General features: G+C 39.0%; 1 protein-coding gene across 1 annotated transcript; it reads right to left on the reverse strand.

Moving 5' to 3' along the window:
* LOC139737087 (lysosomal protective protein-like) lies at positions 1-14,593 on the reverse strand. The gene is made up of 9 exons (XM_071647767.1): positions 14,385-14,593; positions 11,411-11,522; positions 10,492-10,629; positions 9,239-9,394; positions 8,733-8,824; positions 8,037-8,121; positions 7,469-7,630; positions 2,762-2,946; positions 1-1,698 (listed from the first exon to the last, which is right to left on the reverse strand). The coding sequence occupies exons 1-9, from the start codon at positions 14,543-14,545 to the stop codon at positions 1,359-1,361; spliced, it is 1,431 nt and encodes a 476-aa protein (XP_071503868.1). The 5' UTR covers positions 14,546-14,593; the 3' UTR covers positions 1-1,358.
* Between the last annotated feature and the right edge of the window lie 1,178 nt (positions 14,594-15,771).

Below are 15,771 nucleotides of genomic sequence, written 5' to 3' on the forward strand. Positions count from 1 at the left end.
AAGAAAAGACGTAAATGATTGGAATGATAGTGTCTATTGAAGGCAATCGAACACCTCGCTATATACTTTGTTACCTTGCCACATGATTGTACTGCATAAGCTGTTATTTTTTGCGAGGGTTTAATTTTCGCGATTTTTGCGAATCTCAGTTGGACCGCAAATTTAACAACACGCGAAAATATCACCATACGCTAAGGTAGTAGTGCGCTTATGTAGGCCTCTGTGTCAATTCGCAAAAACAACATCTCGTGAAAATGTCCATGACCTCCTCATTCGCTAAAATATATGTACGCGAAAATAACAGCGTATACAGTACATGTACATGCATAGCCACCTACTACAATACACAAATAAAATGCCCTACAAGCACTGTCATTCAGGCAAGTTCTCCCTGGTAAACTAGTTTGGAGGCACAAACCCTCCCTTGTCGGTCATAAAGGAGTCCCTCAAAAGCATCTCTTTCATATTCCCTCCACTGTAGCTGCCCCCTTTATTATGAGCAGCTACAATACATGGCCTATGGGACACTGCCAGTGGTGTATGTAGTCTTTCTGGCGCAGACTCCTTTACGACCAACAAAGGTTTGTGTCTGCAAACTAGGTTAACTTCTGGATGTGGCAAGTGATATTTTTTAAACAATTATCATTCTTAAATTCATTTTTTTTTTTGAACACGCAAGTACAATGTTGGTCAAAATGTTGTATGAATTGTGTAGAAGTTGTGTAGAATTTATGAAATCAAGACATCATTAGAAATGTATGAGGGGGAAACATTTTAAAAATCTTCATTCACATGCAAACATCTCATTAAGTTTAACAGATATGAATTTCATGGTAAAGACATGCTCTAAGTTGTTTTGTTTTGTAAATGTTTTTGCCTCTGCCAAGGAAGGAGGAGGTCAAGTGATCATTGGTGTTGGTTTGTCTGTTTGCAAAAGAACTCAAAAAATTGTGAATAGATTTACATGAAACTTGCAGAAAAAGTCAATGATGACAAAAGGAACAGATGATTAAATTTTGGTAGTGATTCTGGAATTTTCATGGATTTTCAAAGGATTTTTTCATCTTTTGGTGTATAAGGTTAATGAACTTGGGAGGTCTAGCTTCGAAGTTTACATACGCGCACTAAAGCACATGCTCTGCTGATAATGTAAACAAAAAGCTTCTATATTGAGAAATTGCAGGTGTGCTTTGTGGAAATAAGTTGCTGGCTTGGCGGAGGTCTGTGCTCTCTGAGTACTTTTCTGGTTTTATTTTGTTTTGGTCCTTTTTGCATGACAGAATGATTATGAAGTATAGAGTGAAAAACATTGTATCATTCATTCATAAAGAATAGAATCTCTGCAGGTTGCCTCCATGTCACAGAGGCTGATTGCTCAGAAACTGCATGATCATGTGATACGACTGGGCGGGCCTCCACTGGGGAACCATGTGCCCCGCCCCTTTCACAGTCACAAAAGAGGCATTGCTGAATTGGTGTACAAAGCCTGCCACCTGATTGTCAACCTTCCACGGCCGTCTTGGATTCACCTCAGTGAGTTGAAGATCCTTCATGAACCATTGGTCAGCCAGGAAGTTACAGACAACATCCACGTCACCATTGTAGACGAGGGCTCGGAGCCGACTCTGTCCCAGTAAGGAGGTGAATTGTGGAGCCACCGTCTGGTAGACTCTTGTGTAGTTTCCTTCCACAGCATCACTGAAAGGAGGAAGACATAGAGAGAGATAAAATGTACACTGGCATGTGGTAGAAAAAAAACACACACTGATCTTTCCTTGTATAAGATTTGATGGAATTCTAGACAATGATTGTTAGGTATTAAACACATATGAGGACAGGATAAAATCAATCTTAAAATATCTGTGTGAATGTAGCTTTCTTCTGAAGCACCAATCTAGTACTGGAGGAGATAGGATTCATATCCTAATTACTGTAAATTAATAGTTTGTCTCAGTCAGGATTAATATATAGTAAGACATTCTTAATTCTTCACCAACTGGTAATATGTTTGAATGTTTGAATAGCTCAGAATTAAATCAAGTATCAGCAAGAGGCTCAACAAGTCTACTACAGCAAAGACTATTATGGCTGGTTTGTATATGTGTGCATTGTGTGCATTATGACCTAGTTATTTACATTACGTGATGCCTGCATAAGACTAAAACATGTAGGGCGGATGGAGAAAAGTAATATTTTATGGGCCTAGTGCAAATTGGAAATACAGTCTCATCACTGTCATACCTACACACCCTCATCACTGTCATACCTACACACCCTCATCACTGTCATACCTACACACCCTCATCACTGTCATACATACACACCCTCATCACTGTCATACCTACACACCCTCATCACTGCCATACCTACACACCCTCATCACTGTCATACCTACACACCCTCATGCCAATAATATCGAGAGTTTGGCAATATGTTGTATTTGCTGACAGTAAGATCCCATGGGAAGTACCCTATGGACAATTGCGGTAAATTACCACATTAAATGTTACAGAAACCAAACAACCACTAAAGCCCGCCGCACACTGTACGACTCATGACCTTACGACTGACAGACTTTGGATCTGAAATAAACATGCAGTGTTTATTCTGAGATACTACAATTTATTTTGGATCCAAAGTCTGTCAGTCGTAAGGTCATGAGTCGTACAGTGTGCGGCGGGCTTTAGATGGTAAACTTTCTGCTTGTCATTCAGTGTCATCCAGGGTCATCAGAGGTCAAAGGGGTCATTTGAGGTCATACCTGCAGACCTGCCAAGCTGGTACTGAGTCTGGGATGTGTAGAGCCTCTCTCACATCTTTGCGGCTAAGATAGGTGGTCTCAGCAGTCACATCAATACAGGGATCAATATTGGAGCCAAGATCCTTAGGATCAGTGAAGGAGAATCCATGTGACTTGTAGTGGGTCGTCCCCTGTAATCCTTTCAGCTGCACAGTAAATTCAGTCATTCAAATTATGATGTCTTCAATACATTTTGCAATATCACCTATTCACAAATAAATGAAAAGTAGGAATAACATATAGAATCAGCCCACAAACATTGCTCTTCACGAGCGAAAAATGCATCAAAATAATAACAAAAACTGAAATGGAAGAAAATTTGGATCATGAAAGCAGTAGTTGCTTTCATAACTGGTTCCTCAGTATTGACCAGCAGAAGTCATCCTAAGCACTGTAAGCCTCTTCTGTACATGATGATTCTCACTGTGGGTAGTGGATACCTTTTAGTTTCTGAGTCACAAACTTCTGCCAGAGTAAGACCTGCCTACCACACAGTAACAATCAATGAACCTGCTCCTTGCACCATCTCTGACATGGCTTGTTGTAACCTCTCTCCCATCAAATTTCAATCATCAAATGCAATGCTTAACTCTTAATGTGCCAGGCCCAAAACCCCTAACGTGCCAGAGGTTTTTACTTAAGGCCAGAATGTATCGAAACTGGACTGACAATGTAATTTAAAACTGCCATATCTTTCAAACTATCGACTGTTTTGAATTGAGTTCTACACAACAAATATCAAGAAATGATTGTTCTTTCGTGCCATGTAGTCAGTTTTCCGTAATATCTATCTGAACTTGAAATATTGCAAAAATGAATAATATCATCAAAAAATTATTGGAATTTTTTGTGTAGTATGAAAAGAAAGAGTCAGTCGTGGTTTTTCTTCAATAGAACGCTCCCTTGACTCTGTGAGAAAGTTTTAGAGCTACATCTCCCGTTTCAAATGATAGCAAAATTGTCTTCTAGAATTGTATGATTCCAAAGATACAAGCGGTTTATTTTGTCTTAGCAATTTCTCTTTCTGCCTCAGTAATTCATTCCCAAATCGGAGTCCTTTAGTCCCAGATCCTGTATTTGAAACTAAAGTAATTGTCCCGGGCGCGTCCCGGGCCCTTGAAAGTGTCTTTTGTCCACTTGAGAAGGAAGCACCCTCTAATCCTTCTTTTGTCTATGCGGACTACGGGCGGGCGCACTCTATTGAAATCGGCAGGCCTTTGTCAGCGAGGATTTGTGCGCGCGCAATTCCTTGGTAACGGCGGAGATCATCCGAGTACTGATTGAGTACAATACACACTAGCGGTTGCTAGGGGCAGCTTGAAGGATGAACATGACTCCTGATCGAAAGCGAAGATGCTGCCGTGATCTGACCGATAAAAGTGCACACGCCTTCCGGTTTTTATTTGTCTAACGCTGTATCAATCAAGAATGTTGATCCGATCAACCTATTGCCAGCCACTGTCCATCCGATCACAACATTACCAAAATATTATAACAAAGTTAATTCACGGTAGTATACCACTTTTGTGTTTATTGCCAATCCAGAGAAATCAAAGTAAAGTGGGTTTGGCTAGAAAACCAGTTCAATCTCAGCACCACGAGGTCAGTCGCTCGGAGCAGCACACCACGTGCTTGTAAGCCCAGCGCTGGTGTTTGAAGCCATGTGCGTGCAACTGAAAAGCTCACCATTCATTTCATGATTCGGTAAAATAGCGCTACGTTGGGAGGAGCCCTCTCATTCTCGAAACGATCATCTCACTTTGAAATAGTAAAGTTCAATAGCGCTGTACTTGTGAACTATGCGGCCAGAGTTGTGAAGTAATTGAATCTTGCAAACGAATGAATTCAGTCAGATTTGAAATTTCCAAAAGCCCGATCAGAACAGCGAAAATAACAACGAATTGAGACAAGACACTAAAACATGACACAGATAAACAGTGAAAGGAAAGGCAGCTTTGCACATATCATGATGAAGGAGCGAACAATGCAATTACATTCAACAAAATCATTACGGTACAAATAACACTTAAAAAGAATCAAAAGCCCCCTGACAGTAGGCCTGATCTGCATAGCAAAATTGGTGACAAGAAGACAAAACTGTAGGTGCCGACAAGTATAAAATCACGTTTTACATTGCTGGTATGCTTTTTCAATGTTTGCTGTCTTTGATTGTCTTTAGTCTCATTCGCCGTGAAACATTTGATTATCTGAATATGACATTATTCAACGGCACATTCCATACTTTCACATGGCGTCAGAAATCTCTATAGCGCCTGCCAATATAGGTTTCATACCGAGCGATTTGTAACCATCAGAATTATTTTGAACGTTCATGGAAATCATAACATCGATCACTCTACTGTTGAAGTTCCTTCATTGGTTTATAATAGCCGATGGATGTTAGTTCCGTACTTGAATTCGTACCTTCATTGCGTTGTGACACAGTTTTCATGAAGCAGCATCATCCGACATTTCTTTCTTTCTTTTTTTGTGTGATCTCCAACACTGTTTTACTCCAAGGACTGAACAGCGGGATCTGAGTTTGAAGTTTTCAAAATCTGCATGCTAACAAATAGTTTGATGTTACTTTGCATCCTCTCTCTCTCTCTCTCCCTCTCTCTCTTATCTAAAGTCCTGCGTAATAATAACTTTGATGGATTTGCTTGAGTTTGAACATTTTCCTCTTCACCTGCGACTCGGGGAAAATAACACGTTTCTATAAGAGGTAAGATAAACGATAAGCAAAGCTCAACAAATAACATAAATGCGTAAATATACTTTAATTCTGTGTCTCACTGAGCGATGAATGTTTGGAAACTTATCAAATTATAGGTTTCGAGCTTCCTAAACAGTTGAAATCAAAATCAAACAAGAAAACCCGTTTGCGAATTTGATATTTGCTGTCTACGAGTTACTAATCGAATTCTGTTCTACTTTATCGAGACTGTGCTGTAGGGATTGTGTCTGCATCATTGCTTGGCGATAAACGATACAGCTTCGATTTTTGTTATCATGAAATGATAAATAATTATTGATCATTTTGCGTGGTTGAGTAAACAATTTCTATAATACACCAATCGACTGTCGATGGTTCTTTTTTGTTTGTTTTGATTTTGTTTTTGTTTTTGGCCAAAAGAAATAAGATAAATATTCTTGACGTTCGCAACGATTCTGGTCGCTAATTCGAGAGTACGTAGTTAGAGACATTTACTGTTCCAATAGCCAAGGTTATTTACACGCTATTTATAGCCGGAAAGCTACAAGAACCAAAACATCCTCCAAAATACGGCAGGACAATGACAAATTTTACGGATACGGAGATACGCTCAATGCGTGAAAACTAGTTTTCTTCAAAATGTATAGAGAAAAGAAGAAGCAACATAATAAGAGAGAAGGCATCCGAAAGAGGTACAGTATGAAGACCAATTGAAGAGAAACCCTCAAAGAAAAAAAAAATGCAACCGTGGACGCAAGCACAAAAACAAAAACCAGTACATGGATAACAACATAGTTTGACTGATTTTCACGTGCACATCGTCACATACATATAGAAAATCAGGCTCTATAATGTACTTTCATATCGGTGGAGTAAAACCAATACAGCCAGTTTGCGCTAAAATTACAGTTCCAGTCACTTTCGTAAGTTTGAGAAAAAAAAAATCGGTTTTGGGTCAAAACCAGTGTTGATTAGTATTTGTACTATTTGCATGTCGTCGCTCAAAACAACAGCTCTATTCGCTCTTTGCGAACGCTGCCTACAATTTTTAAACTGAACTAAGCAAAATAATGTTCATCTTTTGCGATCTATATTTTGTCTGAAATTCCGAAACACTAGATTTCTACTTTGAATTTCATTTCGCTTCGAACTATAGGAGAAGGTAATCACGCCAAAACAAACTACGAACTACGTGTGGTACCAAGCGGCATAGTTTACAGGTCTACTTTCCGTTCACTGCACACGTGCATAAGACAAGAACAAAAGCGTCTTCTTCTTTTGTATGCTAGCGTGGGGACGATTAGTGAAGTTCACCAAAATAAAAGGATGAAAGACTTGACCGACGAAAGCAAGCTTACCGTCTTTGAGGGACAAAATCAAAGCAGCTTCCCGCCGGACAGCATCCAAGCGGAACAATACAACTGGAACCGCATAGGCAATACACGCAGATTAAATAGCATACACACGCGTGGTTTACCAATGAGACTTTTGATCTATACACATCTCGCAGAGGGTGCGCTCGCTGCGGATTTTCCCGACGCGAAAAAAATACATCTAGCCGAAAAATCACGTATTTACTCAAAATTTTCCAATGTAAGCATACTCATATTTTTGGTGAAAACGATGGCTATGCTAGTCAGCTACCAGTACATATCATTGTCAGTTTCTTGGTGTAACACATTATGGTACCATAAGAACTTAAATAATCAATGTTTTTCGCGCTCTTCTTTGTCGCCGATCGGCGACCATGGCACGTCAGCACTAAGGTCGCCGTTCGGCGACCATGGCACGTTAAGAGTTAATGACAGCGATAAATTTGAAAACTTATAGAAAAAGTCAAAAAACTTTGATGTAAAATATCATGGTGTAATTCATACCCCATCCAGTAAAGTACAAAGTAAGGCAAGTTTAGTTCTCCAGAGTAAGACTTTACCTCACACAGTCATTCTCACCTTTCTATAACTTTTGGACTGCACATTATAACCCATCTTAAGAGCTGACTTCATGTCAAACTCGTATCGCTTCATCTGAACAGGAATGCCTCCTGCGCAATCAGTGTAGATGGAGTAGGCGTTGATACCACTATCATACACCAGGGTTGCCATCTCATCATACTGTGGGAGAAACATGGGGCAAGAAAAAAAAAACACACACACACATTTACACTTTATCGTAAGGATCACAAGAATTGACACCAATCTGTGGTAAATGGAATCGGAGGTAGATAATATTTTTCCCCTACTACAAGAACTCATTGCAACTGACTGACAAATTGCCCTTCATCAACGTAAATATGAGCCGAATTAATTAGTGCTTTAGTAGCAGCCATAATAAAAATCATGGGCATACAGACCAACAAGCTTTTGTCCAACAACCAGTGCTGGTTCTAATCCTAATAGCATGCAGCAGGTACCGCACATTTATTATAATCAGCACTGACCGTCAGGCAGAAGCTCGGTGGCCTAGTGGTGTGATTTGTTGTTGAGTTACAGTCTACTGTAGAGTAAGAAGCCAACATACCGCTTGTTTACACTTGGTGTTGGTGGAGTTAAAGAACTGACAATAGGAGCCAAGACAGCAGTATGTCTGGAGTCTATCCCACAAACTGAAAAGTAAACAAAGTTATTCAACAAGTCATTCATATAGTAAAGATAAAATTTTAGTGTACATTCATTCAATCTGCTTTCTGCTTGTAAATTAAAACAAAAATAACGGCTACTTTATATCATCACATTCTACTGTTCATCAAATGCTCTAGAACTTACCGCTTACATTTGGAAGGTGGCAAAAATAAGTGTTTATGACCAATAAGATAGGAGCTTTGTAAACATCATATGGCATGGTTACATGCTGTATTGCTGGATTTACAGAGGACACACTTTTCACTGCAGTGCAGCCTGCTCTGAGGACACTGAAGTCACAAGTAGCTTTATGTAAATGTGCCATGTCATTCAGCTATCAGACAATGTCCTAACTAATATGATTGCACCATTAAGTGCTACAGGACTGATAAATTATCTTGTCTTCACAAGGAGTATGATTGATGTTTGTAAAGCTGCATGTGGGTAGAAATGCTGTCAACATAAGCATTGATAATTTCGCTCAGACATGCCAACATGGCGATGTCAGAAAATGCTTGACAACGACCTTTCTTTAAGCAACCAATCAAAGCTTTACGATTCCCACAGTGGATAAAGGTGGGATTGGAATACTTACCCTTGGTCAATGAGGGAGTGGTAGTAGGCGAAGTAGACTGCAGAATTCATGTTAATTGTCATATTGAGGAGACCATTGCCAATTGCAAAACCCTGTAAAAAAAAATTATAATAATAATAAAAATATCATTGACAAACCATAATTGCAAGTGACTGCATGTTTGTTTCCCAAAGTACTTCTGTTCTTGTCTAATGAAAAGTTGCCACAAGTTAAAAACAACAGTTTTTCTTCCCTCCCTTTTTTTTTTCTAGCTATGTTAATATTATTGCACTTAAATTTCTGCATGAATTGATTCAGGGTGTTTAAGAGTGCCGGAATATGATCATATGGCTTACATGATGCAGTAAGTTATCATACAATAATATGGCAACTACATCCTAGATATCTCATATTCCATGACAAAAACTAATATATGCTGATTATTTAATTTCACTCCTGATTCCAGTTACAATGATTCTGGCTGAACTCTTGAAAAATAACTGGCAAGCAGTGAGAGTAGGACTTACTTCCAGCTTGATTGAAGAGTCATTGACAACCAACATGGCGAGTGTTGGAATGTAAACCCCAGCATAACTCTCACCAGTCAGATAGAAAGAGTTGTTGACATACTCAGGAAATTTCAGGAAGAAGTCTTGAAGTGCAATATAGTTATCCTGGGCGACCTGTTTACAAATAAAAACATTACATCTTTGACAATTTAGCTGAACTAAAATGAGTATCACAACAGAAATCCATACACAAGGAAGAAATATACAAATACTCATAATCTCACCAAATTGTCCTTACAAACACTTGAGTTAGGGAATAACTTGTGGTTCACACAGCTGGTCTTTTGCCTATGATGCCCATGAAACTCAGTTGTCAAAATCATTATAGTCCATAATTGACTATTATAAAAGATATGAATGTTATTGCAGCTATGGGAAAAGAAAACTTAATTAATACTACTGCCAATTTTATGCAATTGGTTGGGCTGATCTATGGTAGCAGCTCTTCCAATGTAAATTCTCTCTCTCTCTCTCTCTTTTCTTGATTGATCAACAGCATTTGGACAACAACTATTATAAAATGGGTTCAAGAATGTAGCCAATTGGAAGCGCTGAAATGAGTCACGTGTGCCTGTATTGATTTCTCACTAACATGCACGGCCTGACGTCACAATGTTTACACTAACAGTGCGCACTCAATCAGTTGTTACAAGTGCGTCGCGCGCTACTATACACGCTGTCAATCCTGTAAACAACTTCTAGTTCGGGCTGCCGGCCGGCCTTTCTTGTGTGAATAACATGCGTACGTATGCGTATGCTCCTATACGTACAGTACTTATATGTGCGGGATTTCCGAGTGCGACGTGCATAAATTTTTGGGACGAACATCTTCGGACATCTTGACTCTTTGACTGGTATTGACCCACAAAGGTACGTGAAAAATGCTGTTAGTTTTCGACCCATTTTATAAAACAAATGATGCACAGGATTATTTCGTGGCGTTATTGGAGATGTAGCGCTCGAGGGTATTTACAATTGTGAAACATGCATCATTGGTATAATATCTCATCAATGACTGGGATGACTATCACATTACACAAAATTAGATTTTTGTGAAGAGCTGGCTTTTTCTTGTGGTCATAAGTCTAATGGAAGTCAGTGAGAATACAGAAAATCAGCACAAAACAATTTTGGGGGTTGTACTGAATAAGATCAGTAGTTGACTATAGGGCCTGTGATGACAGCTCAGTGGTTGATAAGGTGAAAATGACCTTGTCATCGTTGGTTGCTATGTCCATGCTTGGTGAATAGGAGAACCCCACTCCTGCAGGACTCTCCAAGAAGATCACATTGGCCTGTTTGTTCCAGCTGTACTCATTAACATACAGGGAGGCACCATCATTGTTGACCTTTGTCCAAGAGGAAAAATAAACAATTTAAAAACTTCAGTTTCATCAGGATATAAAAATCAGTTGCATTTCTTCAAATGCCCAAGATAAAAGGGACTGTACAGTTCTGGTTGAGGTGAGGGTTTAGCTTTTAATGTTTTGCGAGATATTCAGGAACCATGTGAGTCAAAGAGCATGCAATTCTAAGGGGAATCAAAAGTTTGTACGATGCAAATCAATTTTGAAATGGCAGAGATATCCCCAAACAAGGTGAAACAAAGAGATCCTAATAAAAGTTGTGGCCTGTTGCCTGTTATTATTATCACTTTTTGGATATCTCAGCCATTTGGAAACCAACTGTCATCATATAAATGTTGAATCTTTCTTAAAATTACATGCTCTTTCATATTCCATAAGAGGTTTCTTATTACCTCACTTAGGAATGTTATAAACCTGGATCCTCACCTCAACCAGTACTGTACAGTCCCTTTAAGCTGCCTAGTAATGGAATTGCAAACATCAAAACCACATCCAAAAAACTTAACGTAACAGCCTTCAAAAAAAAAAGATTGTCCAAAATATTCCCCCCTTAAAAAAAAAAAAAACATCTTTAAGAACTAAACTATACAGTACCTCATATGCAGGACTTTCTTCAACACGAGAGTTCAGATTTACTTATGGAAGCTGCAGTTATTTGTTCTGCTTTTTACAGCAATCATCGAGTGAAATGGGTATATTAGTATCCATGGCTGATGTCTACAATCCTAACTAAATCATGATACAGGATTAGCTCTCTTCTTACATGGAATGGTCCAAGCTCTGAGAGAAATCCATCCAGTGAGCTGCAGCCCGGTCCTCCATTCAGCCATAAAATGAGTGGATCAGTAGCAGGCTGAGATTGTGACTCAACAAACCTGAAAATAGGAGATATCAAATGATAGTATTGTAAAAGACTCATCAGGTCTGTACATTTATGCAAATATTTGGTACTATTCATCAAGACTTTGTGTCCTCATTTGTATGCTATGGTGATTTAGACTCAGATAGTCATATGACTTCGGCACTGGAGGTAAGAACTGTGACAAGAATTGCTTTGCAAAGCCATCCCCTCCCCTCCCCCCTCCCCCTCCCCCCCCCCCCTCTCTCTCTCTCTCTCTCTCTCTTACTGGCACACCCTTGAACATATAAATTATCAGAAAGAAAGTTACATCTACATTGTATATCATATCTGACTAAAGTACAACCATAATCATTGTTTCAGAATAAAAGCTCAGAATAGTGTAAACCCTTACTACGAAGGATACCTGTAGTATCAAATCTTTTGTATCACTCTTTTTCAGTGTTCCCTGGATAGACTGCCAAATTATGAGTGCTTAAATCACAATTATTGTGTGCTATAAAATGGTGCTAAGATAAACCTATGAAATTTGCAGTAGGCCTTGCGGTGCAAGCTCAGCATTTTTTGAAGCCCAGGATGTGTGTGAACGTACAGTGCGAAGATGACAAAATAAATGCATGTGTGGAAGTTAAATGAAATATGACAAGCTCTCTTGCTACTCTGCACTGACAAGTTTCTTAAAAATCATAATCAATTCGACACATTTTGTGTACTGCAGTATGCCATTCTGTGAGAAATGGGTAGAACCTAGGTTTTTTTTCTTTAAAGATTTCAACCCATTAAACCAAAGAGGTTACTTGGTTATCAGGTAAAGTGAGTCGCCCATAATTCGACCATATCAAATGCCTTACGAAATGCAACTGCTTGAGTACATGTGTAAAACCTATGGTATTAGCCAATAGCCTATGCTTTTGCTTGTGGTCGAATATGGTAGGTAGGTAGGTATTCATTTCCGTTAAAAACATGTACAAAAAAACACATACAGTTTAAAACGGCTCGAATGCCCATATTCAGCGGTGCCGCCATGGTACCACTGGTCTTCCACGGGGTCCAGTTACATAATAATTAGACAAGCCTTTACAATATGCAAAGAGGCAGAATGATAGAGATAAAATTGGAAAGAGATTGAGAGAAAAAAAAAATATAGGGCTTGAGGTTACAACATACATGACATTACATAATCAAACATTACATAACAGAACAGAACAAACTAAACCCGGCTGTCCTGTCACAGCAAGCAATACATAGCAACTGGGATTCATGAATTGGTATATATCCTTTAAAAAAAAAAAATTAAATTTAAGGCTGATTGAGCAGCTGGTGGTAGGTTATTATACATAAATGCCGCTCGATATGTAAATGATCTTTTGAGAAATTCAGTATAGGGTTTGGGTAAACTATGGGTGCATTTATAAGATTTTTCTTCTGGCCAGAAACAGTGTTTTGAAACACTGTTTCTGGCCAAACAGTGATTCTAGCTCGAAAAAAATTCTTATAAACGCTCGCCGTGATTTGAAACAGTGTTTTGAAACACTGTTTGTAAACGCACAAAATAGTGCGTTTACAAACAGTGTTTCTGTAGAATCAGTGTTTCAAAAATCTTATAAACGCAACCGCGATCGCAAACACTGTTTATGTGACGTCACAATGCCTTGCGCGCACCCTGTTTGACCTTTTGCCGAGGCCGAGGAAAAACTGCGCAGAGTGAGTTGCGCAATGGCACAGTCTGAGCGAGAGCCCCAACACGCTCAGAGAAAAAAATCTTATAAACGCTCTCCTGACAAAAGTGTGATTTGAAACAGTGTTTCAAAACAGTGTTTCAAAACAGTGATTCTAGGCCCGCAAAATCTTATAAACGCACCCTAAGTTTGTTTCCAAAACGCAAAGAATAAGGGTGAGAGAGATAATCAAAAGATTCAGACGGATATTGTGGGGTCATACCATGGAGTTTTCTGAACAAACATGTCATCAGGCGTTTATCTCTTCTTTCTACTAAAGTGTCCCATTTCATAGCATTGTGAATCTCCAGGTTCGAAACATGAGATTCCCATTTTATCTGGAGTATTAATCGGCCAGCCCTATTTTGTATTGAAATTTCTGTAATCTATCAATGTGCAGTTTACAAGCAGAGCCATAAACAACATCGCCATAATCAAAACGTAGTAAAATAACAGCATTATGAATTAACTTTAATATAATTGGCACGGGAGGTCGAATCTTGGTGCAGATTTTTTGACATAGAGATGAATATTAATTGATGTCAACATAAACTCGAGTCAGTCTTTTTGGGTTTAAAGTTTGCAAGCCTTTTGTTAATACAGGCAACAGGATCAACATGAGCATGTTGTGACGGCAATAGGCCTACACTGTACATGCAATTTGTATAACTCACCACCCGCGATCGCAATATATATTAACAAAAACTTCATTAAATATTTCGTCCATTACTAGCACTGGCATTAAACTAACTTTGACCAGCCTGTACTTGAAGCTCCCACAGTAACGTGGTAAAAGGAGCCCCCCCCCCCCCCCCCACCTTTCCCCCGGGTTTAGCATTAAATTTACTTTGCATAAATTACTGGCACTTTACTGAAAAAAAATGGACAATTCAAGTTTTCACAACTTTTCCCATCACGTTAATTGCTACACTTAATAACAGACAGGCATATGAACAAACGAACAAATCCACATCAGCAAATGTCTCCTTGATAGGACTCTGTTTTCGGTTCCTTCAAACTTGAAATAAGATTCAGAAGAAGAACTTGAGTAGCCCTACATTTAGTATCGTGACTCCCCCTGATCCTTGACGTCGATCACTTAAATGCAGAAAGCAGAAAAACGTATGTTTGGGACTAAACCAGTCGAGTCGCTTACTTACCAGTAGTGAAGCTTTTTGTCACCGGTAGCATTAAGATATCCCGAATACTGGTTGAAAGCAGGTGCTCCAGAAGGAATGCCGGGTAGTTTAGTGACTTTGTCAGGAGCATATGCAGCTAGAGCCGCTGATGTGAACACACAAAAGAGAATTACGCGCTTCATTTTGACCTTTCCCGTGAAGGTGTGAATGGGAAACGCAACACAAGCCCTCGGAGGAAATGTAGGAAGTGTAGCTAGCTCAGACTTCAGGAGCTAGAGAGCTGCGGAGGTAGGATGAGTGCACAGAGTTCTGTGGATGAGTGTCGGGGAAAACATCACATGATCTAGATATTATCAAGTCACGTGACCGCAACCGCTTGCGATAGCTAGGCGCTGTTACAATCTGGGGGGCATTTCATGAAGGAACTTGTCGGATAAAATATCTGACAAGTCAGTTATATCCGACAAGTTCAGAGAAATCAGCCAATCGGACTAAAGAATTTCTCAAAACTTGTCGGATATAATTGACTTGTCAGATATTTTATCCGACAAGTTCCTTCATGAAACGCCCCCCAGGCCTTTACTTGCTTTTTTTTTTTTTTTTTTTTTTCCGTGGGAACCAGGATGTATAATCCATGCATTTTGACATGTCTTGATTTATAATAGGGCCTAACCTCTGCATCACTTATGTAGCCAAATAAATATATTTAATAAATATCACATACATGTGCATATTTTCTATTAACATTTCTGCATTTTTTTCCAGTTCAGACTACAAAAAGGGCCTATTTGATATACCACAGTGTATTTCATGATCATCAGTCAAATGATAGAAGTAGGTATTTACTATGTTTATGAATATGTGGCATCAGCCTCGGCTCAATATTGAATATATCAAGACCTTTCTCTCATCTGCCATTTTTTCAAGATTATAAGGGTCTTCATATCTTTAATCAATGTTTTATAAAATATCTTACCTGCCAAATTTCATGGTCTATAATTGCACTCCTTTATGTTTTAATGAATGATTGTATGAGTTATTATATTCTTCCTCATTTTAGGGGCACCAGACTTCATTGTCAGGGCCATGCGTCAGGCCACGGCCATTAAAAAGGAAAGCTGAAATGATTTGTACATGGAATATGTGTACTTTACTTTGGTATGTGACATATACATGTTGATTTTCTCTCCCTTTCCTTGCAGTTTTATTTTAATTGTAATATCAGTGATGACACCTTCATTTTTCATTCCTGGTACCAGTGGTATGTGGTTTTAATTGTCCCCCTCTACCCATCTCTCCCCCCCCCCCCCACCAAAAAAACAAAACAAAACAAAACAAAAAAACGGATGGGGCATTTGAAGCATGTACAATAGGGGTGGGGCGGGGTGGATGAGATATGATTCGATAT

Source organism: Diadema antillarum, unplaced genomic scaffold, assembly GCF_040938485.1.
Source record: "Diadema antillarum isolate AM-2024a unplaced genomic scaffold, OU_Dant_1.0 scf00000028, whole genome shotgun sequence".
NCBI lineage: Eukaryota > Metazoa > Echinodermata > Echinoidea > Diadematoida > Diadematidae > Diadema > Diadema antillarum.